The 25,246-nt window shown below is 44.1% G+C and overlaps 7 protein-coding genes across 7 annotated transcripts, besides 32 other annotated features; 1 reads left to right on the top strand and 6 right to left on the bottom strand.

The window, feature by feature from the left end:
* Positions 1-93: 93 nt before the first annotated feature.
* Positions 94-2,409, bottom strand: PVX_088940 (hypothetical protein, conserved; the record flags this gene model as incomplete). The annotated part of the gene is made up of 1 exon (XM_001614830.1): positions 94-2,409. The coding sequence occupies one exon, from the start codon at positions 2,407-2,409 to the stop codon at positions 94-96; it is 2,316 nt and encodes a 771-aa protein (XP_001614880.1).
* Positions 341-369: a microsatellite.
* Positions 2,410-2,947: 538 nt separating the features above from the next.
* Positions 2,948-2,972: a microsatellite.
* A 1,320-nt stretch (positions 2,973-4,292) lies between these two features.
* Positions 4,293-5,654, bottom strand: PVX_088935 (inner membrane protein oxa1-2, putative; the record flags this gene model as incomplete). Its single annotated transcript, XM_001614829.1, has 1 exon — positions 4,293-5,654. One exon carries the CDS (start codon positions 5,652-5,654, stop codon positions 4,293-4,295), a length of 1,362 nt encoding a protein of 453 aa, XP_001614879.1.
* Positions 4,837-4,857: a microsatellite.
* Positions 4,967-4,999: a microsatellite.
* Positions 5,201-5,228: a microsatellite.
* Positions 5,655-6,593: 939 nt separating the features above from the next.
* Positions 6,594-6,616: a microsatellite.
* A 378-nt stretch (positions 6,617-6,994) lies between these two features.
* On the bottom strand, positions 6,995-8,935 carry PVX_088930 (translation initiation factor eIF-2B alpha subunit, putative; the record flags this gene model as incomplete). Its single annotated transcript, XM_001614828.1, has 4 exons — positions 6,995-7,678; positions 7,904-8,117; positions 8,616-8,691; positions 8,881-8,935. The coding sequence occupies 4 exons, from the start codon at positions 8,933-8,935 to the stop codon at positions 6,995-6,997; spliced, it is 1,029 nt and encodes a 342-aa protein (XP_001614878.1).
* Positions 8,651-8,702: a microsatellite.
* A 300-nt stretch (positions 8,936-9,235) lies between the features above and the next one.
* Positions 9,236-9,257: a microsatellite.
* Positions 9,258-9,296: a microsatellite.
* Positions 9,297-10,492: 1,196 nt separating this feature from the next.
* Positions 10,493-10,512: a microsatellite.
* Positions 10,513-10,586: 74 nt separating this feature from the next.
* Positions 10,587-10,611: a microsatellite.
* Positions 10,612-10,860: 249 nt separating this feature from the next.
* Positions 10,861-12,815, bottom strand: PVX_088920 (hypothetical protein, conserved; the record flags this gene model as incomplete). Its single annotated transcript, XM_001614827.1, has 4 exons — positions 10,861-12,119; positions 12,317-12,394; positions 12,528-12,641; positions 12,773-12,815. 4 exons carry the CDS (start codon positions 12,813-12,815, stop codon positions 10,861-10,863), a joined length of 1,494 nt encoding a protein of 497 aa, XP_001614877.1.
* Positions 11,350-11,372: a microsatellite.
* Positions 11,683-11,740: a microsatellite.
* Positions 12,309-12,328: a microsatellite.
* A 1,520-nt stretch (positions 12,816-14,335) lies between the features above and the next one.
* Positions 14,336-14,382: a microsatellite.
* Positions 14,383-14,760: 378 nt separating this feature from the next.
* PVX_088915 (hypothetical protein, conserved) lies at positions 14,761-17,895 on the top strand (the record flags this gene model as incomplete). Its single annotated transcript, XM_001614826.1, has 1 exon — positions 14,761-17,895. The coding sequence occupies one exon, from the start codon at positions 14,761-14,763 to the stop codon at positions 17,893-17,895; it is 3,135 nt and encodes a 1,044-aa protein (XP_001614876.1).
* Positions 14,780-14,807: a microsatellite.
* Positions 14,807-14,857: a microsatellite.
* Positions 15,611-15,648: a microsatellite.
* Positions 16,610-16,656: a microsatellite.
* Positions 16,628-16,651: a microsatellite.
* Positions 16,757-16,804: a microsatellite.
* Positions 16,879-17,021: a microsatellite.
* Positions 17,726-17,766: a microsatellite.
* A 411-nt stretch (positions 17,896-18,306) lies between the features above and the next one.
* Positions 18,307-18,329: a microsatellite.
* Positions 18,330-18,603: 274 nt separating this feature from the next.
* PVX_088910 (hypothetical protein, conserved) lies at positions 18,604-20,919 on the bottom strand (the record flags this gene model as incomplete). Its single annotated transcript, XM_001614825.1, has 1 exon — positions 18,604-20,919. The coding sequence occupies one exon, from the start codon at positions 20,917-20,919 to the stop codon at positions 18,604-18,606; it is 2,316 nt and encodes a 771-aa protein (XP_001614875.1).
* Positions 19,719-19,739: a microsatellite.
* Positions 20,075-20,103: a microsatellite.
* Positions 20,616-20,639: a microsatellite.
* Positions 20,920-21,479: 560 nt separating the features above from the next.
* Positions 21,480-21,513: a microsatellite.
* Positions 21,514-22,084: 571 nt separating this feature from the next.
* Positions 22,085-22,126: a microsatellite.
* Positions 22,127-24,070: 1,944 nt separating this feature from the next.
* Positions 24,071-25,029, bottom strand: PVX_088907 (hypothetical protein; the record flags this gene model as incomplete). The annotated part of the gene is made up of 4 exons (XM_001614824.1): positions 24,071-24,405; positions 24,551-24,700; positions 24,840-24,860; positions 24,960-25,029. The coding sequence occupies 4 exons, from the start codon at positions 25,027-25,029 to the stop codon at positions 24,071-24,073; spliced, it is 576 nt and encodes a 191-aa protein (XP_001614874.1).
* Positions 24,111-24,137: a microsatellite.
* Positions 24,277-24,298: a microsatellite.
* Positions 24,374-24,400: a microsatellite.
* Positions 25,030-25,246: the final 217 nt, after the last annotated feature.

Below are 25,246 nucleotides of genomic sequence, written 5' to 3'. Positions count from 1 at the left end.
GCACATATGTGGGAGGGGTGCCCACTTTGGCCCTGCCAAGAAAGGATAGAGTTTCCCCCTCCCCCCTCTTTGGCAGCCCTCCTCAACAAAGCGCTATGTATCCCCCCCTACCTCGGGTGACTCCTCGGGGGTCTCCTCGGGTGTTTTCTCTGGTGTCTCCTCGGAAGCCTTCTCGGGTGTATCCTCGGGCGTCTTCTCGGGCGTCTTCTCGGGCGTTTCCTCTGGCGCCTCCTCTGGTGCCTCCTCCGGTGCCTCGTCGAGTTCCCCCTCTGGAGCCCCCCCCTCCGCCTTTGTTTTTGTTGCCTTTTTTTTTGTAATTTTGTTCAGTTTCCCCTCTGCATCTTTGAGCTGCCGTTCGAGAGTCCTCTCTGTGCCGCTCTCATCATACACGGACTTTTTGAGAGACTCCATTTGGTTCTTTATAGCTTGGCAGATTAGCTCCAGCAACTCCAGTTCTGTTTTTTTTATAAAGTTGTTGTAACAGGGGCAGGATTCTTTGTCCCTCAAGTCATATGCCTTTCCAGTAGCGTCTCGAAAGACTCCCGGGAAGGCAGAGATTTCGTAGACCTTTCGAAAGCCCTCTTTGTTTACGTCTTCTTCATCTTCATATTCTTCCAGGGAGACTAGCCTCAACTTTCTTTTGGTTAGCTCCGGCTCATAATTAAAGTCAGGCGTTGGCCAGTCCGGTAGGACGTACCACCAGCGAATGAGCAGCTGCGCTACGAGCTTTTCCTTGGGGGTCCGATTGTGCGGGTCGAACGTACCTATAACGATGGAATCTGTTTCGATGTCGTTGCTTTGACTCAGGCTGTTTTCGAGGTCGTCGCTGCTGTGCCTGTGCTTGCATTTTGGTTTATCTTTGCGGGTGATGCGGTCTCTCCCTTTGGTGTGGTCTCTCTTTTTGGTGCGGTCTCTCCCTTTGGCGTTGTCTCTCTTTTTGGAGCGATCACTCCCCTTGCTGCCTTTCTTTACCCTCTTCGCGACTACGCCGTTTTGCCGCCCCTCCTTGGTGCCCCCTTTCTGCGCAGCTTTGCTGCTTTTTTTTTTTTTTTTGGCTTTATCTTTTTTGGATTTTTTTTTTTTCGGGGCGCTGCCCTTCGCGTTTGGGGCAGCGTGCGCTTTGGGAGATGCGTGCTTTTTGGGAGATGCATGCTTTTTGGGAGATGCATTCATTTTGGGAGATGCGTGCACATTTGAAGATTCCTTCCCTTTAGAAGAGGCATTTTTTTTCTTTGCGGCTGCACTACTGTTAGATACTACTACTTGTGAGCTGCCTTTACCTTTCGCTGCCACCTGTTTGGTCTCACTGCTACGTACGCCGTTATTCTGAGCCCTGCCGCTGTCACCAGTGCTGGCGATGGTCTGCACGAGCCCGCCGTACCTATCAGCACTACTGCCTACCCCCCTTTGGGGAGAATTCGTTTGATTTTTTAGTTTACTTTTTACAAGGATGGGTTCGTCCGAATCGCAGCTGGAAGTGCTGTCGTCGTCTGCTGAGGAGTCGCTTCCATCCCCTCCACCGTCACTGATTCTTGTCTTTCTGCCAGCCTTTCCGTTTAATCGGCGCGCTGCATCCTTTTTTGCAGTCTGCTGGTTTCTACTGCCCTGGAATTCGTCACTACCACCGTTGCTGTTAATAAGATTGATTAAGTATTCGTCATCGCTACTTGCATCTGACTCAGGGTCGGCGTCCCTGTTTTTGTTTCCGCTTTGCATATCCCCATTGATGCGGGAGCGTTTAATACTTTTTACCTTCTCTTCCCCTTCGTGCGTTTTTCGCTTCTTTACAATTGCTCCGCCGATTCTGGAGGTAGCGTCCCCGCCGCTGGCTTTTGTTATGTCTCCCACTTTGACGTGCACTTTTGCCCGCTCAATGTTGAGCGTTTTTAGAAGCGGCACGTCATCCCCGTCGCTGCTGCTGTCGCTGATGATGTTGACGTGTTCGCCGGGCGGTTCGGATCGACGTTTGGGGGGATCTCCCTCTCCGTCTTCGCGCATGTTTCCCCCAAGACTTTCGCCTCTGCTCCCATCCCCCTTTGGCTTTTCCTTCTCCTCTGCACTTTCCCCCCCACTCTCACTCCCCCTCATGGGGTTTAAACCGATGTCACTCATCCGCTTGCTCAGATATTTCCTAATTATTTTATCTTCCACATCCGCGCTGGTACTATCGTTGGGCCCATTGTCATTGCCAGGGTTATTGGGGCTGGTCGCTTCACCCCCTTCAGCGTTATGTCTACCAGTGTCATCCTTCCCCGCATTTTGGCCATGCTCATCAGTGGGTATTTTCCTCCTCTCCTCCTTGGCCACGTTGGCCACGAAATGGTTTGCCTTATTTACCTCGTAGGGGTGACTTTCCCGTTCGCTGGGATTTTCCAGCGACTCACAACTTGCGCTTTCGGCTTTTTTCATTTTCAGCTTGGCCTATGCATCGAATCTTTTGGATAAACTGGCAGGCAGGGAAGCGGCGGGGACGCGGCAGATACGCGGCAAGGGTGGGGGAAGTTGCGGGGAAGTTACCGGGAAGATGCAACGCAGATGCAGCAAAGATGCAATGCAGATGCAGGCAGGATGGGGAAGCCTGGCCTGTATTTTCACGCGATATTCTCCTCAGTTGCGGCAACGTCAAATGGATCGACTTTGAATTTTTCTATGCGCAGGAGGAGGCTGCGTAACCAACATGGTGACCACGGCAAAATGCAGAGGGGGGTCCCATCTGAAAAAGTTGTTCCTCCCAGGGTTGTCAAAAAGGGCACATGTAAAAAAGATGCAATTCAGCCTGTAAAAATGACAAGCGTCCCTTTTATAGATTCACTTTTTCGACTTCAAGAGGGGAAAAGGCGGCAAGAAAAAGTGTAGCGGGGAAAAAAAAAAAAAAAAAAGAAATAACATAAAAAGCAGAAAAAAAAAGAACAAAAAGAACAAAGCAAAAAGGAAAAAAAAAAAAAAATCTGCGGCTCCCCATACATGCAAAACGCAATTGTCGCGTTACAAGGAAATGCTTCCTTCGCTTCCTCCGCCTCCTCTTGAGGCAAAAGTGACGAGTTAGGGCCCAGTCCAAAACGGGAGCGAAATAAAAAGTGGGAACATATGCGCGTACACAAAAAAAAAAAAAAAAAAAAAAAAACTTCTCAGTTTCTGGGAACAGATGAAGAGATACGGCCAACAGGGGGAAGGGTAAAGAACGGGCAGGAAAAGGGAAGCTAAAAACAGGTAGGCAAATCAAAACGTAAAAGCGAATTGCATCGAAAAGGTAAAAATGAAGTTAATTCTGTGCACACAATGTGAAAAAAAAATAAAAAAAAAGTGAAAGTTTTTTTTTTTTTTTCAAAGTGGGGAGATACAAGAAGGGAACAAGAGTAGAAGGGGGGAAACAAAATGATTGCATGAAGGGAAAAGTGAAGCGAGCGCGATGCGATCGTGAGGTGAAGCAAGGCGCAGGAAAAACCCTCCGTCAAACCGAATCTCCCATTCGTTTTCCCACCTTTTCACACCTTTTCCCACTTTTTCCCCAGCGGGGGAGAATCCAGAATGTGCGTTATACACCCCCCCCTGCGTTTTAGCTGCACATTTTTATTTTCCCCTTTTTGAAAAAAAAAAAAAAAAAAATCCAAGAAATGTAAAAAATGGCTAGTTAAGCAACACAAATGTGTACTACGCAATGGGGATATAACACTTCCCATTTTTTCCCTTCTTTGGGATTTAAAAAAAAAAAAATTGCAATTGTAGTTCCTCCCCGTCCAGGATTCATTCATACACATCTTTGCGTACATGCGTAGGTGTGTCCCTACCTATATTCCCCAACGTTACTCACATGTGTTTTTCTTTTCGTATTGTTTTTCCCGTGCCATCCGATCGACCGGTGGAATGTCCCTTCCAGCAGTGCAGTGTGTACTCAGGATGAGTTAAGGCCATTTTAAAAAAAAAAAAAATCCCTTAAAAGGCATCGATGAGCGTTTAAGAAGAAAAGTACAGTGTACGTTTAAACAAAAAAAAAAAAGCGAGATAAAAAAAAAGTCAAAATAAAGGTCAAAATAAAGGTCAAAATAAAGGTCAAAATAAATGTCAATAAAACAATACGCAAGCTGCACCACGAGAGGGGAACACTCAATGTGGAGAGATACCCGCTTACCACACAAGTGATGCTTAGGCAACTTCTGTGGGTGGGCAAAACTACGCGGGACACCACAGCTCTGTAGTGAAGGTGGACGTGCAAGCATATCTGCCTATACCTATAAAATATTGGGTATTCCGTCGCCACGTCTTTTTCCCGCCAGAGGTGTGATTGAAACACCTCAAGTGAACTTACCCTTTACGAAGTCGTCCATGTGGATGCCCTTTCTGCGCCTCGAATCGGATTGGTTCTTCCCCCCCGCGTCCCCTTGAAAGGACAGCCCCCTGGAATATAACGGAGGCAGATCCAAAAACCTCTCAATCACTTTTATCTTACAAATTTGGGTCGTAAGTAATTGAAAAACGGTGTTCGTAATCAAATAAATGAGCAACCCCGATGGCATAGATTTAAAAAAAAATAAAGATGATATATAAAATAGTCTCATGGCTAGCTTCGTCACTTGTTTCATTTTTTTTTGAAATTCGCTATCATCTCCGGAGAGGGAACTCGACTTGCTATTGCTTAGTGCCTTGTCAATCAATGCTGTTAATTCATTGTTTGATAATAGCAAGAGGGAGGAGAGCAGAGGTAGTATGTAGTACGGGTCCGGTAAAGAAAGACTGTCTAACCATAGTGGAGACTCAAAAGTAAATTCTTTAAACACTTCAGGATAGGATGCCATTTTTTTCATAGAAAAATAAAATATAAAAAATAAAGGGGTTTGAAAAAATGCCATCATGATAATCGATTTGGGAATTAAAGATATCCCATGTGTATTCCTAATGTTGAGGATTTTTTTCTTAAATTCGAGTGCCATTTTTATATTTCCATCTTGTGCATTACTTTTTAATTTATTTGTCAGTTCTTTTATTAGGGGGTTTAATATTTTTTGTTTTCTTCTGTCCCGCTCTGCCGATACGGTTAAGGGTAAAATAATCATCCTCATGAATGACGTCGTTGCTACGATCGAAGTCATCCAAGAACAATCGAACATAATTTTTGTGCAATTTAGTAATTCGTAAACGAGTTCGACATACCAGGAAGATTCGTAGTTGTCTACATCTTGCTGCATTTTAGCTTTGCATTTTTCGATGATGAAATGGGTGTACGGGATGATTTCATCCTTTGTAACTTCCCCTGGGGGGGAATCCCCCAGTGTTTCTTCATTTTTGTCACTTTTGACCCATTCGAGGTTTTCTTCCCCCGTATGTTCACTGCCACCTGTTTTTTCCTTGTCCCGCGGGGCGGACGCGACCGATTTGTCTTCCCTATCCCATTGGCTGTATCCCTTTGGATTGGCTCCATCACAGCTAGCGACGATGCTCGATAGGTGAATAAAATTTCGAACATGAACAAAATACGCCCCCCTGGTACCACCACTTACCCCCTTAGCTTCTTTCTCGCATATGCGATTATGCCCATAAGTTATCGCGCAGTCATGTTTCCCTCTTTTGAAAAAGTTGCCACAAAAAAAAAATTTTTTTTGAGAGCTTTTCTTTAATATTCCATTGTGCAGCTTAATTTGTGAGTGGGCGAAGCTCATATTATTGAAAAGGGGCGAATGGGGAAGGGGTGACGAAGCGAGGGGATGAGCGTTAAAGAGAAGTAGCTACATACCTGCGCCTTTGCAAATCATGGCAGTTCTGCGCGGAAAGAATGGAAATAGAACAAATATGCTCTCTTTTGAAAAGAAAGGGGATGATATCGTATATGTACATTTAGGCAGTTCCATTTTATGTGTGTGTTTTTTTTTTTTATTCATTTTTTGCCTGACTTGCTCTCACGATATGGCTGAATTTTTTTTTTTTACCGACTTGTTTACACAATTTGGCTAGTTTTTTTTTTTTTACCGACTTGTTCATACAATTTGGTAGATTTTTTTTTTTTTTTTTTTGGCTAACTGTGCATGGAATGAAGAAGTAGCGCTGCGGGGCGACACTGTTGCGGCTCCCAAAAAATGGAGAAGCACACCTGTGCGCTTCGGAGAGGTGTGGAAGAGGGTGTTTTCCCACTTTGTGTACTTTGCGCACATTTTTGAGCGCACCTTGGGGAGGCGAAAGCGAAATGTTGGAAACAAGCGGAAGGAAGGCATTTAAGTAGGTGTAAAGGAGGGCAGCCACTCACCAGGGTGTGTGTAGGTCCCCCCAAATTAAGCTTTAATTCGGGCGAAGCAAGAAAAAGGATGCGCCCTAAATATGTGGCACAACGGGGAAGTACAATGATGCACACATTTGGCCAAAAAAAAAAAAAAAAATAAATAGTACAACATGGTGATGCCACAATGTGAGGGGTAAAACCCACTGCGGAGGTTGTTATGTATTACATTTCATTCGACGCAGACGCATAAAACGTCGCAACGGGCTATTTGAAGGGGCCAAGTGTCTTCTCCCTTAAATGTATGCCGAATGGAGCACCTACTCGCCATTACGATACGTTTAATGCCTTGTGCGTGAAAAGGAGGGGAAAAACAAACTGGGAAGACATTTTTGTAAAAATTAATTTTTTTTTAAAAAAAAAGGGAAATATGGTAAGCACTAACGGGAAACAAAATTAAAAAAAGGGAGAAATGAAAAAATACATAAAAAAGGTTGCGTCCCCCTAATGGTCGCTAAAAAGGATACTTCTTGGATGAGAGCAAAAGGGGTGGGCGTAAAACTGTGGAAGGAAAATCAAACAAAATGTGATGCAATGTGCTACGGTACAAAAAACGGCGGAGGGCGTACTTCCCCCAAAAAGGGGGCACTCGTGTGAAGCGCCCCCGCGTATGCATGTAAAACATCCAATTCGGTGTGATGGACGTAAGCAACGGTGCAGACATAAGCAACCGTGGAGACGTAAGCAACGGTGGACAATCTCGCCCATTTCAAAGGAGCACACCAAACCTCAGCTAACATCGTTGATGTACAACTTGTTCAGTTCGTACGAAATTGCAGACGGGGGAAAAATTCCAATGTCCGTGTAAAAAAGAGTAATAAAATGGTGGGGAAGAAATTCATACACATTTCCACCTTCGCTAGCTGTATTTTCGGTACAATAAGAGTAAAACTCCTGGGCGTAATTTTTTATTTTTTCAATTTTTAAAAATTTATACGCTTCACAAGTGACATAAAATTCTTTTTTATTTGATGAACACAATTCGGCTAGCTGCTTAATACCTTTCTTGTTAACAATTCCTCCATTGTCGATTACGAGTTCTGTGCCTATGACCACGAAATCGATTGTGCTTAATACATCCTTAACATTGTCAAGGTCAATTTTGGTTACTTGAATATGTTCCCTCTGCAAATCTTCAACAAACTTATCGTCGAATTTTTTGTCCTTCTTTAAGTAGTCCTTACAGATATGTTCTGTGCAGGTAAAGTACACACTCACGTGCTTCATTTGATTCTTTACAACATTTAGTAGCAAGCTTTTTACGCATTCGGAGTTGCTGTGCGTTAGGATGGTCGTCTTTTTATTGATGAACATGATATTGCTGCTATTCCCTATGGCCCTTAAACCCTGTTTAACGTTATCTGGGAAGTCCTGAGCGCTGCTGGAGATGAGGTTCTTCAGGTTGGGGTAGTTCTTTTGGGGGGAAGATGGCAGGCAAAGGAAGGTAAGCGTCGACAGGCATGCAAGATGGGTACACACATAGGTATACACATATGTATGTGCCCGCGCTGGGGTATTAAAAGATCCACCGGGGGAGTTCCCCAGACGCGCCGCGTCAAACGAGCTCCCTCAAACAATTCCCTAAGCATATAAAGCAAACACAAGCTCTGACGCAAACACACGCGCCAACGTTCTTACGTTTTCATTGTGGGTGTACTTTTTCACCACAAAGTGAAGGTAGATGTCGCTGGAGGACAGAATGGGGTATATGGTCATCCTTTTCGAGTGGGGCATGGATAAAATCTCGTTTTGCGTTTTCTCGTTTTTTACGAAACTTTTTAGTTTTCCATTAGCCTCATTTAAGTTAACGAACAGTTCGAAGTTGGTCTTCGTCATGTTGCTCTGTAGGACTCTGCGATGTGTGTGCGTGGAAGGGAGGGGTGACAAATGGGCCTTCATATAGGTACGCATGTACACAGGCGCTCGTTTAGGCTATAAACGTACGCGCGTTACTCGAGCAGAAGCAAAATGTGCTATCTGCCACATGGGCTATTTATTGCATTTTTTTTTGGAGTGCATTGTTTTTGCATTTCCTTTTTTTTATACGCGATCAGCTTCTCATTTTGGGTTTGTGCCTCTGGCAGAGCTGTCTGTGTTGTCTGTGTGTAATTCGCCCCTCATTGCTGTTTGCACTTATCGTGTTAACGGTTAAGCGCTTGCGTCTTTATTCTCTCAGCGCGGTGTTAATGGGGCTGTTGGAAGGTAGCTGTTCGTCTTTTGTGTTTTTTTTTTGGCGCATTGCCAATTGTTTTTTTCCCCTCCGCGTGCCTTATTATTTTTTACTTTTCATTTTTTATTTTCGCTTTTCGTTTTTCGTTTTTTTTCCTTCTCGGTCACTTTTTGGTCTTACTGGGCTATGGCCTTCATGGCCGCTATGTGCATCTTGTCCTTGTCCTCAAAGTAGTGCCTTTTGAACGCGCGCACGACTGTGAAGGGGTGGGAAATAATTGGGGGCATAAAATGCTGTTTTGTCGTAGGGGCAAAAAAGGATGGTGTGTAAACCGTATGCTACGTAAAATCTTCCGTTTTAAAAATGAAGCAGTTGGCCGCACGGACAAGCCATATGTTGTAAAAGAGAAAAAAGTGTTGAACGTGTAACCACGACAGGTACATACCTTCATGCTCCTCAGGCGTGTCGCCCTCCTCATTCGATTGTTCACAATGCTCCATTGTAAAAGCAGTTATTTGGTTTTCAAGAAAGGGGGAGGACAAAAATCAATTCCGGATGAAATGCTCTTTTGTGAAAATGTTTCTATTTCGCCTGTATTTCATAATTAGCTAAGATTTTATCTTTTTTTTTTTTTTTTTTTTCACTAATTGGTAATAATTTTTTCAATTTTTGCCTGACTGTGCAGGTACTTTTTTCGCACGTCGAACGGGGAAGAAGCGATTGTGCTTCGTTTGGCTGGTTTTTCGAGTTTTCATTTTTGTGAAGCCCCCATTTTTGTGAAGCTCCCATTTTGTGAAGCTCCCACTTTTGTGAAGCTTCCACTTTTGTGAAAGCGGCGAACGGAATTATGAACCTTTTCAGGTAGCTTTTAAAACTTGGGTGGGATGCCGCAAAAAAGGCGTTAAAAAAAAAAAAAATAGAAAGAGAGAGAGAGCGGAGTTGCCATGTGAACATACACAAATATGGGGCTTTACGAAGGGTGAACTTTCTCTTCGGAAAGCTATGGTCAATTTTAACCTTTTTGCCAATTAGCAATCCGCAGTTTGGAGGATGACGCTCTTTTTTTTCCTTCCTTGTCTCTTTGCGTTTTTCGCCGAAAGGGGGGCTTTACAATGGTGTACCGAATCGTGAGGAATGCACAAATAGGAGTCCCAAAAAGTTGCAATTTGACCCAGACGGCTGGGCGTGTAAAATATGCACGCAAATTGGAAAAGGTTTAGCCATTTTTAAAAATGAGAAGAATGACAAGCTCTTCTTTTTTCTCACTTATTCATTTTATTCGCATCGTGGGGATGAAAAGAAAAAAGTCATAAGAAGTGGCCCCACTTAAAGACACAACACTTTTGTATTTTCCCCATTTAGGGCAAAAGAAATTAATTGCGTCTTCTATATTTTTTTTTTTCATGAAATAGAAGTATATTTTTCTTTACTACGTGAAACCCTTTTGGCGTCTTCAAAGAAAGGAAGAAAATTAAAAGGGGAAAAATAAATGAAATAAGGGGATGAAATATGCCCAGTAAGGGGGTGCAAACTTTTTAAGCAGAAATGACTTCTCCTTTTTTGGGGAAAATTCATGTGCCATTTAGCCGTACCCAAATAGCACACACCGCGGTCACTTTACATCTCATGTGAAGAAACTGACTTGAGGGCGTCCATCCATTTGAGCGACTCTCCGGGAGACAGGCCACCCCAGGTGCTCGGTTGTCTCATTATCGAAATGGAAACAAAATAATGTGTCTCTGGTTCATAAGGGGGTGATAGTGGCACTAGTACCCCCACAAGGTAAAAAAAAAAGAAAAAAAAAACGAGTGAACGATCGATCGAACGAACGAACGTGCAATGAATAGCAACCCAAAAATTTGATCTAAAAAAAATAAAATAAAAACAACAGACTTTTCGAACCGTGGGGAAAATGTAGCGTCCACGGGTTTCGCAGCAAAGGGGCAACCAAATGGGGGGCTTCTCTCTCTCCCCTTTGGACTGCTCACAAAAAGATACGGGTGTTTACGTGCGATAGGACGCTAGAGCGGAGGCGCCCCACGTATAGTAGGTCCACCCACATTAGCACACACACATCTTGCCGCAAAGTGTGTCCTCAAAGTTTCACTAAAAAAGGGGTGGTATGCAGGGGAGGACCACCAACATGTGCAAACAAAAAAATATAGAACTGATTTGAACTCCACTTGCGGTTAATGAGTGCGCTTCTTTTTGCGGGGAAAATGTTTGGGGGGGGTCTTCCGTTGATTCGGGTGGGGTTTGCTTGGCAAGGCCACGATGGGTAGTACCTCGTCCGCACGGCTGCTTCTTCACCGCCGCTTCTTCACCGCCGCTTCCTCACCGCCACGTCCACACCGCCGCTTCCTCACCGCCGCTTCCTCACCGCCGCTTCCTCACCGCTACTTCTTCGCCACTTCCTCACCGCGCGTCAGAACTGCTCGAGGATGCCGCCCACCCGGACTTCGCGAGAAAGGCACGTCTCCTCGTCCGAGTTGTCAAGTGACACGCAGTGTGTCGTTTCGTATGTGCCGTAGGGGGGAGGCGAGCAGGGGGTCTTCTGCACATCCTTGGCTGTTTCGTTGAAGATGGGGAAAAGGCATAAAAAGAGAATGGGGATGATATTGGTGAGGCAGCAAATGATTATCATGAGGGGTAAATTTGTAAAATCTCTTGAAGTGATATGCAGTCCATAAGTCAGCAAAGACGAAAGGAAGGAACTAGTAATGACGGCCAAATTGTTGGCAGATAAAAAGAGAGAGTAAATGGTGGACTCGAACCCTTTAGGAATGATACGTGAGCATTTGACTAAAATAGGCATAGTCTGAAATTCCGCAATAAATTCTATAAGGACAGTATCCGTAATGATGAATAGGCTGTTGGGAAGGTACAGAAAGAGGTTCAGCTTCTTCACAACAATTAGCGGTAGCAAACAGAGGGGAGTAATAATGATGGTGGAGTACAGAATCAATTTGGTTACATCTATTGTGCTGAATAGAATCATATAAGATAAAATGGCTAGTAAGCTAGCCAAAGATTGGAACATAGCCATTTTCCCCAACAAATCAGGACTAAAATTTAATTCATTGGTCATATAAAAAAATAAAGTACTTCCACATGATGGCATAGACATGAGCAGGAAGATAAAAATGATAAAATTTTTTACGTGTGGGATTTTCACCATGTCATAGATGCACTTGACTTGATCCTTCATAGAACATTTTTTGTAACTCTTTCTCTCCTTGATGAAAAAAGAAGATACCAATACGAGGACAGGTAGAAACGCACCAATCAGAAATATGTGCTGCTTGGTCATCACGGATAGGAGGTACCCAGATAGGTAGGACATAATTGCAAAGCTTAATTTTCTGAATCCAAAGAAGACGGAAACGTTTTGGGCTGAGCATTTCACTGTGCCCTTTCGGCTGGAGGCCACCACTTGCGCTTCTCCTATGACGTTACATAGGGAACTCCCAAAGAAGTACATCATTAGCAGACCCACTGTCAGGGTAATGTTCGTGTGGTTTATCGAGCCTAACGCGAGCAGTGAGAGGATGCATAGTAGGGACCCAACGAGCAGGTAGTATTTTCTTCGGAACCCCCAGATGGGGAAGCTGTCCGAGATGATTGCCCAGAGGAGCTTGATCGACCAGGGGAGTTTTATCAGACTCAGGATTACACTAAGGGTTGCTGCGTGGGGGTGAAGTGGCAATGCGTCGCTGTAAAGAGGTAGTATTCTCATGGGGGGGGGTCTCTCCAAAAGGTTTCCTCAAGTTGACGCGCCGTCGTTATTTGTGAACCACTGCCTGGTCCGCACACATGTGTGTATAATGCAAAAGCGTGTGTAGAGAGAAGTTCCCACGCATTTCTAATTCGCATGCACCTACCGGGGTGCACCTTGTAGTTGTCCTTGAAGAGATACAAAATGGAGAGGTTGCAGAGCACCTCGACGCCCTGCAGCATCGCTGGGTGGAAAAGGGGCAACGTTTTGTGTGTATGTCAGGCGAACGTTAAAGGGGCGGCAAGCTGGCCTTTTTAAGAAAGCGGTACGTGCAAGTGGAGCGCACTGGGGGGATGGGACAGCAGTGCCGGACAAACCTATCAGACTTGAGGAGACTTTGTTGTATATGGAGTCGTCCTCTGAGTCCTCTTCATCGTTTACTATTTTTTCGATCAAGTAGCTGTTTTCGGTGAGGGAGCCGGAGGACTCAACTGCAGGGGGGGGCGACGAAAAGTTGGCAGCTTTGCAATTTCGCAACTTTGCAGCTTGGGGAGCGGCCACCTGGGGGGGCGATCCACACATGCCAACATATATATAGACGCGCCCTCTTGAATGGGCGTACCCGTTAAGGTGCTGCATGTTTCGTAGCTCGTGTGCTTGTCCATGGTGCGGAGAATGAGCGGGCGAATGGAAGAGTGTTCTATCTGGAGGGCAATTGGACTGACGTTTTCGCAATTAGTCCCATCAACAAGGCGTTGTTAACGGAGGGAGCAAATACAACCATTCATCATAAGGGTAAAATGGAAGCGACTGCGCGGAGTTATTACAATGACGTAACAAAAAGGGGCACATAACAGCACAGTGAGGAAACACACAAAAAAGGTGTCCTCCAAATTGGCCACTACTGAGGAGTGTTTAAGATTCGACTGGAAGGACTGATCGCGGTGCAGGTGTTGCGTCGAGCTGGTAAGGCAACGCTTCAGGGGTGCGGCATTGAGGTGGCCCGTTGGACAATCAAAAAAAAAAAAAAAAAAAAAAAAAAATATACATATATATACGTACATACGATGTGTAAATTTACATGTGCACCCCCACCCGTGTGGCGCTTTTTAATTTTCCCAGTGGGGAGATACCAAGGCAGTGGAAGAAAAAGCAGCGGGGGAAAAACACTAACGCAGCGGAGGAAAAAACACTAACGCAGCGGATAACAGAGGGGAATAAAATTTGGCCTGATTGTGCAATCGATGGGAGGAGGTGTGTGCCACGGAAGGGACCAGTTGTTAAGCGGCGAAGCGTTAGTCGGCTGAAATACGAAGGGACAATTCGCGAAATGGAAAAATTTTTAAGTAGCAAAGGTTTTCCCGTCGAACTGATCAGTGTAAACAAAATTGCACACAGCAGATGAAGTGAAAACGCGGAATGTGTGATCTTTCCGGGAAAGCATTTTTTTTTTTTTTTCCCCGCTGCATGTAAATTGAAAATGCGCAAGTTGTTTTGAATATTGTGGACAAATTGGACCTTTTTGCAAACATCATTTTGGTTGTTTTTTTACTTTTTTCTTTTTTTTTCCTAAATGAAGATACCAAATGGGAAATATATTCCCCCGTTGGGTAACAAAAAAGGCGGGGGAGAAAAAACTAATTTGTGAAAAATACCCCATCCATTAATCAGAAATGAAAAAAAAAAAAAAATGTGCAAATTGGGAAGGTGCGTATCTCCCTGCTGCTTCCCCGCTGTTGGTTTGCGGACGGCAGCTACGAAGTTGATTTGCTCGTTCGTTAAGAATGTTATAGGGTCAACTAGGTGGAATTTCGAAATGGTCATAGTTATGCTGCGTTGAGTTGTGCCTTCCTTACGATGCCGCGCCCAGCTGTGCTGTCTTTTTCTCACCCCCAAGTGGGGAAACTCCTTCGAGTGGCGAAGCCTGGATAGGGGCTACCAAAGTTGCAGGCACGCCGCATCCACTTTGTTGTCTTCTTCATTTTTCCGTTTAAACAATTGGTGAAATGACCCACATCTCATTCTTCACATGTCGCTTGCGGTATGTGAGCAGGTTTCCCTGCAGAGGGGGGAGGCGTCTTGCCGTTACTACGATGTGACCAAAATGGTTGGGACGTACAATGTGTGCGTTTGGGGGGGTGACGCGCAGGAAAAGACCATCGAAGGGAAGGAACATTTTCTCTGCACACCAGTGTAGAAGCGTCTAAATGGGCGATGTGTACACGTGTGCACATGAGTGTACGCCCTCTTCTTATAAAGGCGACCTATGAAGGGAGCGGCGCGGAAGGCTCCTCCCCTGGGGAAGGGACGCACCACTGTGGGGGGAGTAGCAAAATTGGGGAATGCAAATTATCCCTCAAGGAGAAGCATTTTTGCACATGCGTATGCAGCTCTGCGGAATGTACATGTGGCACCTCTTCTGGGGAAAAAAAAAAAAAAAATCTGCATATGCGCACGCGTCGCACCGCATTCGTCCCACCAAGACAAGGGCGTTGAAAGGAAGGGAAAGACCAGTGCCATTTTGAGGCAACTTCTTCGTGTCACCTTTTTGTGAGAGAGTGCGAGGGGGAGACCCTTTTCTCGTATGCTCTCTTCTGCGAAACATCCCCAATGATGAAAAAGAAGAAAACGAAAAAGGAAAGCAGCGATGTTGTGAACAAGGGGAAAGGGGAGGGGGGTAATTCGCTGGGTCATCTGGCAAAGGAGGATAAGGATGGGTACGCCGCCACGAGGGAGATCACCCTGGAGGGTGAAATATCCTCGATTGGGGATTCCCCCAAAAGGGAGGCCGGCAACATCAGCGTGGAGGGGGATCCCCCCCAAAGGGTAAGCACCGCTGCCAGTGTGGCATCCCCTTTGGAGAGGGTGCACCAGATCGTCGGAGAAAGCCAAGAATGCCGCAAATACGGCGAATCCTACGAAGAGGAAACGCTGCTCGGGGAGGGGGAAGAAGAAATGAGCGACATGTCGACGGACGAAATGCTGAGCGGCATGGAGAGTGACGAAGACGTCTCGGAGGAAGTGAAGCAGTTTAGCTCAGGAGGAGAACTCATCTACAAGCATTTTTATAACGACGAAATCAACGCGTTGTCGCAGGAGATACAGGAGAAGGAAAGGCTGCTGGGAGAAGTTAATAAGACAGTATGGGTTTTAAAAAATAGATTTGTGAAGCTGGAAAAGCACATCAAGAGCAAAAAGAAGGAAATGGCAAAAAGGAAGAAACTGGTGGAGGAAAAGAAAAAAATCGAGGAGGAAGAAAACGGAGCATGTGTAAATATCCAAGCGAAGAACCATTTTTTAACAAAACAAAATGAAAAGCTAAAATATGAGAGGGAAAGAAACAACGAAAAGATCATCAGAACGCAGAACGACCTCATGCAGTGTGACCACAGCATAGAAGAAATGAAGGAAAAATTAATCGACAAGGAAAAGGAACTAAAGGAATGGACCCTTCAAATTGATAAGCTCCAAAAGGAGGAATTCGAAGTGGAGAAGTTTGCCCTCTGTCAAGACAAAGAAATTGAAAATATGTCCTACAAATTGGAGAAGCTAAATTTGGAAAGAGTGGAACAAGAAAAAAAAGTCAACACAATGAAGACGAAGAATATGCAGCTACAAATGGAGTTGCAAGCGAACATAAAAGAAAATGAACAAATGGAAGAAGAAAAAAAAAAACTTCGAACCAAGTGCAAGTGTGTTGTGGACACTATAAATAACAGAGACCAAACGATTTTCAAATTTGAAGAGGAGTTCACCAGGTATGCTAAGAAGAGGGAAAAACTAACGCATAGTTGTAAGGCCATAAATGAACACATCGAAACGCAGAGGGGGAAGAACCACCTACTGAGTGATCAGCTAAAAAGGGAAGAATCCAACTTAAGCAAACTAAAGAGGGAAGTGGGGAAAATTCAAGAGGAATTGAAGAAGGCATATGACGAGAGGGACATTTTGATCAAAGATTTGGACTGCGAAAAAATCACAACGAGGGAGAAGCTAGAAGAGAAAAATAACCTCCAAGTGAGCCTCACCGGATTGGAAAAGACACTTCATAAGCTAACCCAATCATTTGAAGAGTCAAAAAGAGAATACGCCAAGGAGGAACTAAACAGTGTAGAGAAGAACCAACTTATCAAGTCGAGTGAGCAGATACTAACCGAACAGAATGGCAAACTAGCCAAACTGAGTTCAAAAATAAAAGTGCTGGATGAAGAAAAATTCAAATTGCAGGAAAATTTACAAAAAAGCAAAAACGAATACACCATTTTGGAAGCAGATATGGTAGGCACACAAATAAAAATTAAGCAAATGAAAAGTAATATAAAGAAGATGGAACAAGAATTGGAAAGGCAGAAGGAGATCCTCTACAAATTTGACTTCCAAACGCAGGTGCTAACGAAGAAACTTAATGTTGCTTCCGGGATTAGTACCTTTGAAAAAAAAAAAAAAAGTCAAAAAAAAATAGACACTCTGGAAAAGGAGTTCACCAGGTATGAAGAGATTTACAACACACTTAACAACGAAATGAAGCGGATCAGTGTGGAGCTGAAAAATATAAAAAATCAGCAGATGTGCATGAAGGAGGAGAAGGGGAACATTTTGCAGGACACAGAAAAACTCGAACTTGAAATTAAATCTCTAGAAAGCAACGTCCTTACGCAGAATAAAGAAAAAGAAAATGTCATGCTCATCGAAATGAACCTAAAAATAGAGCTAGACAAAATGAAGGAAATCTTTTCCAACAATTTAGATAGCTTAAATGTTCTGAAAAAAAAGAAAAAGGAAAATGTCCAAAATGAAAAGCTAAGCGAGCAAGACATGAATGCACACGTCGACTCGCTCAAGGTTATCGTAAAGAACATGAACGACGAACTGCATAAGCTAAATCTGCAAGTGCACGACAGGAAGAGTAGGTGCAACAATTTGGAGCTCAAGCTGGACGCAATCAACGTCCGCAGCGGGGAGGAGGAGTATCAGCAGCGGGGGGAGGAGGAGGGTGGCCGACCCGACCGACCAGACGCTCAAGACAATCAACACATTCACTACAAAATAAAGATAGAGGAAGACATTTCAAAGTTGAAGCAGGAGATAGAGACCCTAGACGCACTCATCGAAAAGGAAAACCAGCAGGTGGAGCAGTTCCAGAAGACGCTCAACGAGATCATTCAGACCAACAAATCTTTTAGCGAAAATATAAAATGCATCGACCCGCAGTACAAAGAGCTTTTGAAAAAAAAGAACAAATTGAATAAAAAATGTGACCAAATTAAGGACGACATCGCCTCCATAGAGAAGCACATAAGTGAGTACAAAAAAAAAATCAACGGAGTGGAAAACGAGCTGAACGATGTAATATCGGATGTTAGAAGTGTGGAGGATAAAGTCACCGCTTTGCAGGAAAATAGCCGCAAAATGGAGGGGACCATCAACGACATATTCGTCAAAATAGAGAGGGCCTCCAATCAGCTGCGCGGCCTCGTTGGTGCCAAGAAGAAGCCGCTCAGCAGCCAGTTGGGCGCGTCCCAGAGCGACGACGATGGGGAGGATGCCCCAACTGGGGAAGCTACCCCAACGGGCGGAGGCGCAGAACAGCGCGCCGAGCAAGTCCCACTGGAAAAGAGAGTCTTCAAGCAAATTCAAATGGAGTCCCTAAAGGAGAAGCTCGCCCTCCTCTTTGAGTGCTTCCAAAGTCACGGCGATAATGCAGTCGTTCGTGAGATTTACCACGTTATAGAGGCCTCCGAATGAGGGAAAAAGGAAGAGAGAAAGGTTGGAGCAAAATGGGCTTGCCCCTCTGTGTAGCGCTCACCGAATTGGGATTCGCCACTTCATTGCGGGAGGAGTGGCCATTCGGCTGTTCCCACGTCGTCTATGTGTAACTGTGTCCTTATATATGGCATTTTTTTTTTTTTTTCCCACATGTTGGGGCCCCCTGTGATCAATCCGCCCAGTTCACATGGTGAGCCGCACAAATGTGCTTAACCGTGGGGGGGTGGGCGCACATGAATCGTGAAGCGGACCTCTCCTCGTAGATCGTCACCACTTCAACACCGCAACGTCTACACCACCACTCGGTTACCCCATTTTTACATTCACACATCTATCCCTTTTTTTATCGTTTAGTAAGAAGAAAAAATTAAACATGACGAAAAAAAAAGAAAACAAAAAAAACAAAAGGGGGTGGGAAAGCACATATATGTATACGTATATACGTACGTATATATATAGGTGTGCGGAAAGACAGGGGAAGGGCATGAGCGAACAGTAGGTGCTGTGCGCCGCGTCGCTACGCATGGAGGGGGGTATGAGCCACACATGTGTAGATGCATACTAAAAATAAAGGTACGGGAGAGGTGAAAAGGATAGCCATGAAGTTAAAGAGACGAGTGAGCGGACTGGGATAATAAGGTCTCCACATTCGCGCGTAAACTTCTGGCTTCCATCTATTTGACATTTTTAAAAAATGAATAGGAGCAACGCAATGGAGGAGAGGAGAACCAGCGCGTGCGATAAGTTTGCCGAGAAGCTTCCACTCTGCAATTCGAGGTTTTTAAAGGCTTGTTCCACGTCGGCTGTCAAGGCTGCCACGTCCACGTTGTTCTTGATGATGTCCTCGGTTTTTTCGCCGAGATCGGCCCCTACCACTACGATGAGGGGGGATCCGCTTCCGTTGTTGCTATTTGGGGCGTTCCCATTTGCGGCGTTTGCATTAGCGGCGTTTGCGTTTGCGGCGTTTGCGTTTGCGAGGTTTGCATTTGCGAGGTTTGCATTTGCGAGGTTTGCATTTGCGAGGTTTGCATTTGCGAGGTTTGCATTTGCGAGGTTTGCATTTGCGGCGTTTGCATTAGCGGCGTTTGCGTTTGCGGCGTTTGCGTTTGCGGCGTCTGCGTTTGCGGCGTTTGCGTTTGCGAGGTTTGCATTTGCGAGGTTCCCATTTGCGGCGTTTGCATTAGCGGCGTTTGCGTTTGCGGCGTTTGCGTTTGCGGCGTTCGCATTTGCTGCGTTTCCGCTCCCGTTGACGCCCTTCCCGTCGGGGGCGTTCTGCGAGTTGGCGACCTCCAGCACGGACAGGGTGCCCTTCGAATTCTTGAGCGCTTTCCTGTTCTGTTCAATTTCGCGCAACTCCTCCAGCTTGAGCCTCTCGTAGAATAAATTGTACCTGCTGGAAAACTCGTTTATGAGGTCGTCTTCCTCCGTCGCCGCGTTTAAATCTGAGGTTTCGATTAGCTGGCCATTAACTAGGGCTTTCTTGCAATAGGTCTTGGCGTCCCTCGTGGGGGAGGGCGTCATCATAATGAAGGACTCAATGATTAGTAAGATGGCCGCCTGCGGCTTTATGAGCAACCGCATTAACATGGTGTTGTCGCTCAAGTCGAAAAAGGAGCTCTCAATGAGCTTCTTAATTTCTTCATCGTCCATTTGGCTAGTCGGTTCGTTATTCTCGAACTTGATGATGTTCGTGTTCTTGAGCAGATCTCTGACCAGCACCGCGACGTCCTTTGGCTGCAGGGAGCTGGTGCCGTACAGGGGGTTGCTCAGCGGGGAGGTGGCACCCATGTTGGGGGGAGCAGCAGTGTTAGTAGCAGCCGCGTTGGGGGAAGCAGCCGTTTTGAGCGTAGCAGCAGTGTTAGGAGCAGCCACGGTTGGGCCCGCATCCTTCGGGGCCGCCGCAGCCACGCTTGCGCTTTGGTTGCCCCCCGCGGTGGTGGCCCGGTCGCCCTTCTCATCAACGCTCACATCTCCTTGCGTAACTTCGCGCACATCTCTGGACTGCAGGAAGGCGCCACGCGTGCCCCCGGCATGGTGCTTGTAACTGCTCAAGCTGTGCATAATTTCTTCATTATTGAGGACCTCATTTTTGGACTTCTCATTGATCTTCTTGAGAATATTTCTCGTCCTGTAGTTGGTCAAGCTCTCATGGATGGCGACCAAGCGGTCGACCAACCCTCCCTTTTCTAACATGCTAATGGCAAAAGCGGGAAAGTATGAATAGTAGTCTGAAAAGGCCGCATACGCCTGGTTTAGTAATCCCTCATAATTAACCTTGAGAATTCCAAAATTTTCATAGGAAAAACTGTTCGATACTAGGGGAGAATTATTTCCATTTCTTAACTCACATAAAATGCCTGCAATGGTTTGCTCTCTTGTCTTTAAAACTTCGATCATATTTTTGGACCACAACTTTTCGGTAATTTCTGTGACGGAGGTTCTTATGTCGGAGAATAACTCTATGGATGCATTATAAATGTCCTTCAAATCATCGTCAATGCAAGTGGACAGAACTTTGTAATTCTGTATGATCGTGTTAAATGTGTTTTCTTCATTTTTTTTATCGATGAAGGATTTGAGCAAGACGTTGCTAAAGGCCACCTTGGAGTTGCACAACTTTTTATAAGTGAAGCGATGAATTAGCTGTTCGTACTGCGGACTTGTGCAGGGGAAGGTCAAGGGAGTTTTGTCCTTTTCGTGAAGACAAATGTTCGTATATTTCATTTTTGAACACAGATGATCGTCAGTTAATTTGCTCTGGAGAGGTTCCATGATGGAGCTAAACACGTCTTTTTCCTTCATCATTTTTTCCATCATTTCTTCGGCCATCTTTTGAATTTCGCACGTGTCTTGGTTTTCTCCGGAGCGGTTGTTCTGGCCCCCACTCGGGTCAGCGCCCTTTTCAGGAACTAATGCCTGCGGGTTGTTTCCATTCCGTATCAAAGCGTTCGCAGCGCTGAGTAGTGCGCTAAGTAGGACTAGCAAGGAGGCGTTGCACTTCATCTTTTTGTATCAATGCATAAGTGAAAAATCGACTAGCGATAGGGGGTGAACGAGTGTGTGTGTATATATATATATACGCGCGCGCGAATGTACCTATCTGCGTTGTGAAGTTGATCCCAACTCGCCTGCGCAATCATGCAGGAAGTAACACAAAAACTGCGCGCAGAAGTAGGGAGCGGGATCGGACTGGTTTACTACATGTGCTGCGTCGCGCTATTGGCTTAAGGACTGCCAATTATTTTTTTGCTTATCTCGTTCGTGAAAAAAGCTCTCTATATCTATATATACATTAATTAATTTATTTATTTATTTATTATTTATATCGCGCCTCCCTTTTTTTTCAAAACGTGCGAATTAATGGCGTGGAAATGTACGGCTCTCGCTTTTTGAGGCAATTTGAAAATTTACGTCTTCGTTAGCTTAAAGTGGTACGGAAAATTTTATTTATGAAAACGTTAAGCGAGGGGGTGGGAAAAACAAAAAAAAAAAAAATATATACATATATAAACGAGGCAAATAGAACAACACGAAACAAGCGAGAGATCAATTCTGTTGTATAATTCGCGTTGTGGAAGGTTTTGAAATTTGTTACAAGGCGAAAAAACACGACAGAAGGAAATTACTCTTTCTCTCAAGAAGCCAAGGCTGAACGAAATTTTCAGAAGCGTTTGTGCGTAAGATTAATTAAAATGTAGAACGGTGAATTAAAGGGAGCACTCACTTTTTTGTTTTTAAATGAAGCGAACTAGCTTTTTTTCCAAGCAGGTGGTTGTCAAAAAAAAAAAAAAAAAAAAAAAATATACCAATAAGAAAACGTACAAATAAGAAAACGTACAAATAAGAAAACGTACAAATGTGAAAACACACAAATAAGAAAACGCACAAATAAGAAAACGTACAAATAAGAAAACGTACAAATAAGAAAACGTACAAATGTGAAAACACACAAATAAGAAAACGCACAAATAAGAAAACGTACAAATAAGAAAACGCACAAATAAGAAAACGTACAAATGAACAAACAAGCAAGTGCAAGCGAAAAGGGAAAAAAAAAAGGCGCGGTAAATTTGTGTAAAATTACGCGGGGTAGTAGAATTTTAGCTATCTCCCATGTAACATTCGAAAAAAAAAAAAAAAAAAAAACTCCACTCTCTTTGTATATACAACTGCAGGTTTATATCTCCCGGGTTGTTAAATAAATTTTGTGGAAATCACGAACTAGCAATATAGCAGCATGGCAACTGGCTATATTTTTAAAAGATACGCAAATGAGGGAAAAAATGCGTTTGTCAAAAGAAATCACCAATTTTCGCGAAAGATGGGCAATTCCCTTTTGAGGACAAATGTCATTTTTTGCAAAACAACATAACAGCCACAACAAAAGGATGAGGCTTAAAATCATGAACAACTTTAAAAAAAATTTTTCAAATTTAAATGGCATAATCTTCCAAATTTTCACATGTAAGACAAAAAGAAAATTTACGAACATGAATATTATATATAACATTTATCCAGCATTACGTGTTGTTATGCAACATTTGTGTTTCTTTTTTCCTTTTCCTTTTTTTCTTCCCACAAAATGCTCGCGCTTTCGTTAAAACATGCAACTGACTCCACGAGGTTCACATTTGTGTTCAGTTTTTTGTGTGTTGCCAGAAAAAAAAGATCAGTGTTGCATTTTTTTTAATTATGAAGGGTTGCGAAGGTGAAAAAGGCTGCTTTTTTTTGCCGTCAATATTGTGCCATGATGTTAAAAATTTCAGGCAAATTCGCACGTATGTACGTATATGTGCTTATATGTACTTATATGTACCTATATGTGTGTTTTTTTTTTTTTTTTCCGGAAAAACTTCCATTTTTGTCTGACCGTACAGGTAAAATTAAAACCGTTTGGCTGGTGTGCATGCATCGAGCTACTTGAAAAAAAAAAAAAAAAAAAAAAATATGAACAGTTTATATGGATGGCTAATAAGGACGATTCAACATGGGCGGTTAATTCAATTCGCCAACCATGACAACGTTTAGTAAATTTTTTCACATAAGTGGAATAATTCACCCATGTCTCCCTTTCTCTTTTTTCAACTCACCACGGTTGGGAACATGTTCGGAAAATGCAACACCTTTTCACAATAAAGCGTGGAGACTTTTTTGTAGGGTTCTTAAGTCATGAAACATGGCGAAGCCGTTTTTATGGGCACTTTGCACCAGCAGCTTTACGAGCAGCTTTGCGAACAGCTTTACGATCACCTTTTACGCCTCATATTTGTCATTTTTTTTTCAACAAGGCAGAGCAGTTATTGCTCATTTGTGGATCCCAATATGTGAGGCGCAAAATTTAAAAGAGCAGACAACATGTGTTGCGTTTTTTACATGCACCATGGGGGGAGGTGTAGACCCCTTCGAGTGTGGCATATGTTGTAACAGTTGCACACACGGGTATGCATGTGTACACATATATATTATGGAGGGGGAAACCAAGCGGCTTGGGCAAAGCCTAGCGGAAATAGGAAAATCATGTGAACACACATGTTTGTGCGTGAAGACGTGTGCACACACGCATGCATTTTTTTTACGCACCCTCAACAGCTATAAAGAGAAATTCCTCCTCTGCGCACGCCCGATTGAGGCAGATGCGCGTTTATGGGGTCTTAAAATTAAGGCGCGTAAAATTTTACTTTTAAAAGTTGCACAATAGGGGGTGAGCAAGTAGGTGTTCCCAAATAGGCATTCCAAATAGACGCTCCAAATAGGCACCCCCAACGTTTCGCGCTTTGGAAAAGCGTTTACAACGTTTACATGCATTCACGACTGAATTTTTCCCAGCGAGGGGTTAAACAAGTATATTTTTCATCATAAGTTAATTAAAAATGGGTGTTGCGCTTCGCCACCTTATGTCACGTTAGGATAGCTGTTTAGCATGAGAGAGAGGGGATTATATTTTTGACCATAGAAAATGAAAGGTGAGACATGTTATGACGTGACTTCTTTCCCAGCAGAAGCGACAGAATTGTGACTCTGGCTGTGCAGAAGTGGGTGGCCTTAAAAAGGGGAACTGTCCCCATGTAGAGCTTAGGCAAAATGCTGCACTATTTTGGCGTCACTCTATTTGACTTCACTTCACTTCACATCACTTTATTTGCATGTTCTCTGGTCACTCTGCCGTTTCCTCCTCATTATACAGCTCCCCCTGTAACATCCGTACGACCGCGTTTTCTTGAATCAACTCTTCTGAAATTAAACTGACGTAGTCATACTTACAGTGAGGGCACTGCACATCTGTGTTCGATTTTTCCTGTAAGCAGTTTGGGCACTTTAACCTTGACACGATGAAGTCCAAATTTCCTTCGTCTTCCAAATTTTGCAATGCTATGTCGTTTCCTATTGACACTCCGTCGATTAAAACTTGGGGCAACAAAACTCCGTTTTCGTTTGACTTCAGCAATTCGTCTTCCTTCCACTTGTTGAAAAGTTCCTCGTCTTTCAAGTCTGCAAAAAGGGTGAGCGAATTACATGTGAAGGGGAAATGAACTCAAGTGTGTGTGTGGGGGGATGACGCAGAAAAGGATTCATCAAATAGTGTAATGGTAACTGAGCAGGTGAGGCATCTCTACGTAGATAACAACTTGCTCACTTTTTGCCGTGCTGGTGTCCCTATTGGAGTCTACAACAACGTAGAGGAACTTTTTACAATTCAGTAAGTTCTGTGCCCTTAAAGAAGAAAAGAACGACGACTTTATTCCCCCCAGAGACGTCGTTATGAGGACGATCTCTGCTTCTTGCACTGGGAGGGGGCAAATCGTTATGAAGTGTGCAGTTTATGTGATGGTGAAGGGGTGTGCGTTGTGCATGTAAGGGGTATCACTAGTTGGTGTCTTTCTATTGTGAATTTTTTTTTTTTTTTTTTTCCTTTGAATTCTTACTTATTGAGATTCCATCTTGTCCTGAGGAGGCGAAAAAAATGAAAACAAATTAGCCACATTTCCAACGCGGGCATGGGGGCAATCCCCATAAACGCTCCTTTCCCTTTTTTCCCGTCTTACCTTCATATTGGTACTCCGTGTTATCGTTCTCCACAGCCTCAGGGGCGGCTTCCAAGTTTTCAGTTTCCATGGCGAGAAAATGTGCATGTGTGTGTGAATGTTACGTGCGCGGGTGCGCGTGTTTATGCACACATGTGGATACACATGCAAATGTATTCGCACGCGCATGCGGAACTGCTGTGCGCTTCCTCGAGTTGCGAATGTCAACCGTGGATGCGAGTCAAATGGAGGGAAAACCGCTCAACGGAAAAATTGCATATTTTAATTGGCACGAAAATGTGCAGATT

Source organism: Plasmodium vivax, chromosome 5, assembly GCF_000002415.2.
Source record: "Plasmodium vivax chromosome 5, whole genome shotgun sequence".
NCBI lineage: Eukaryota > Apicomplexa > Aconoidasida > Haemosporida > Plasmodiidae > Plasmodium > Plasmodium vivax.
This window is presented reverse-complemented; position numbering and strand designations above follow the sequence as displayed.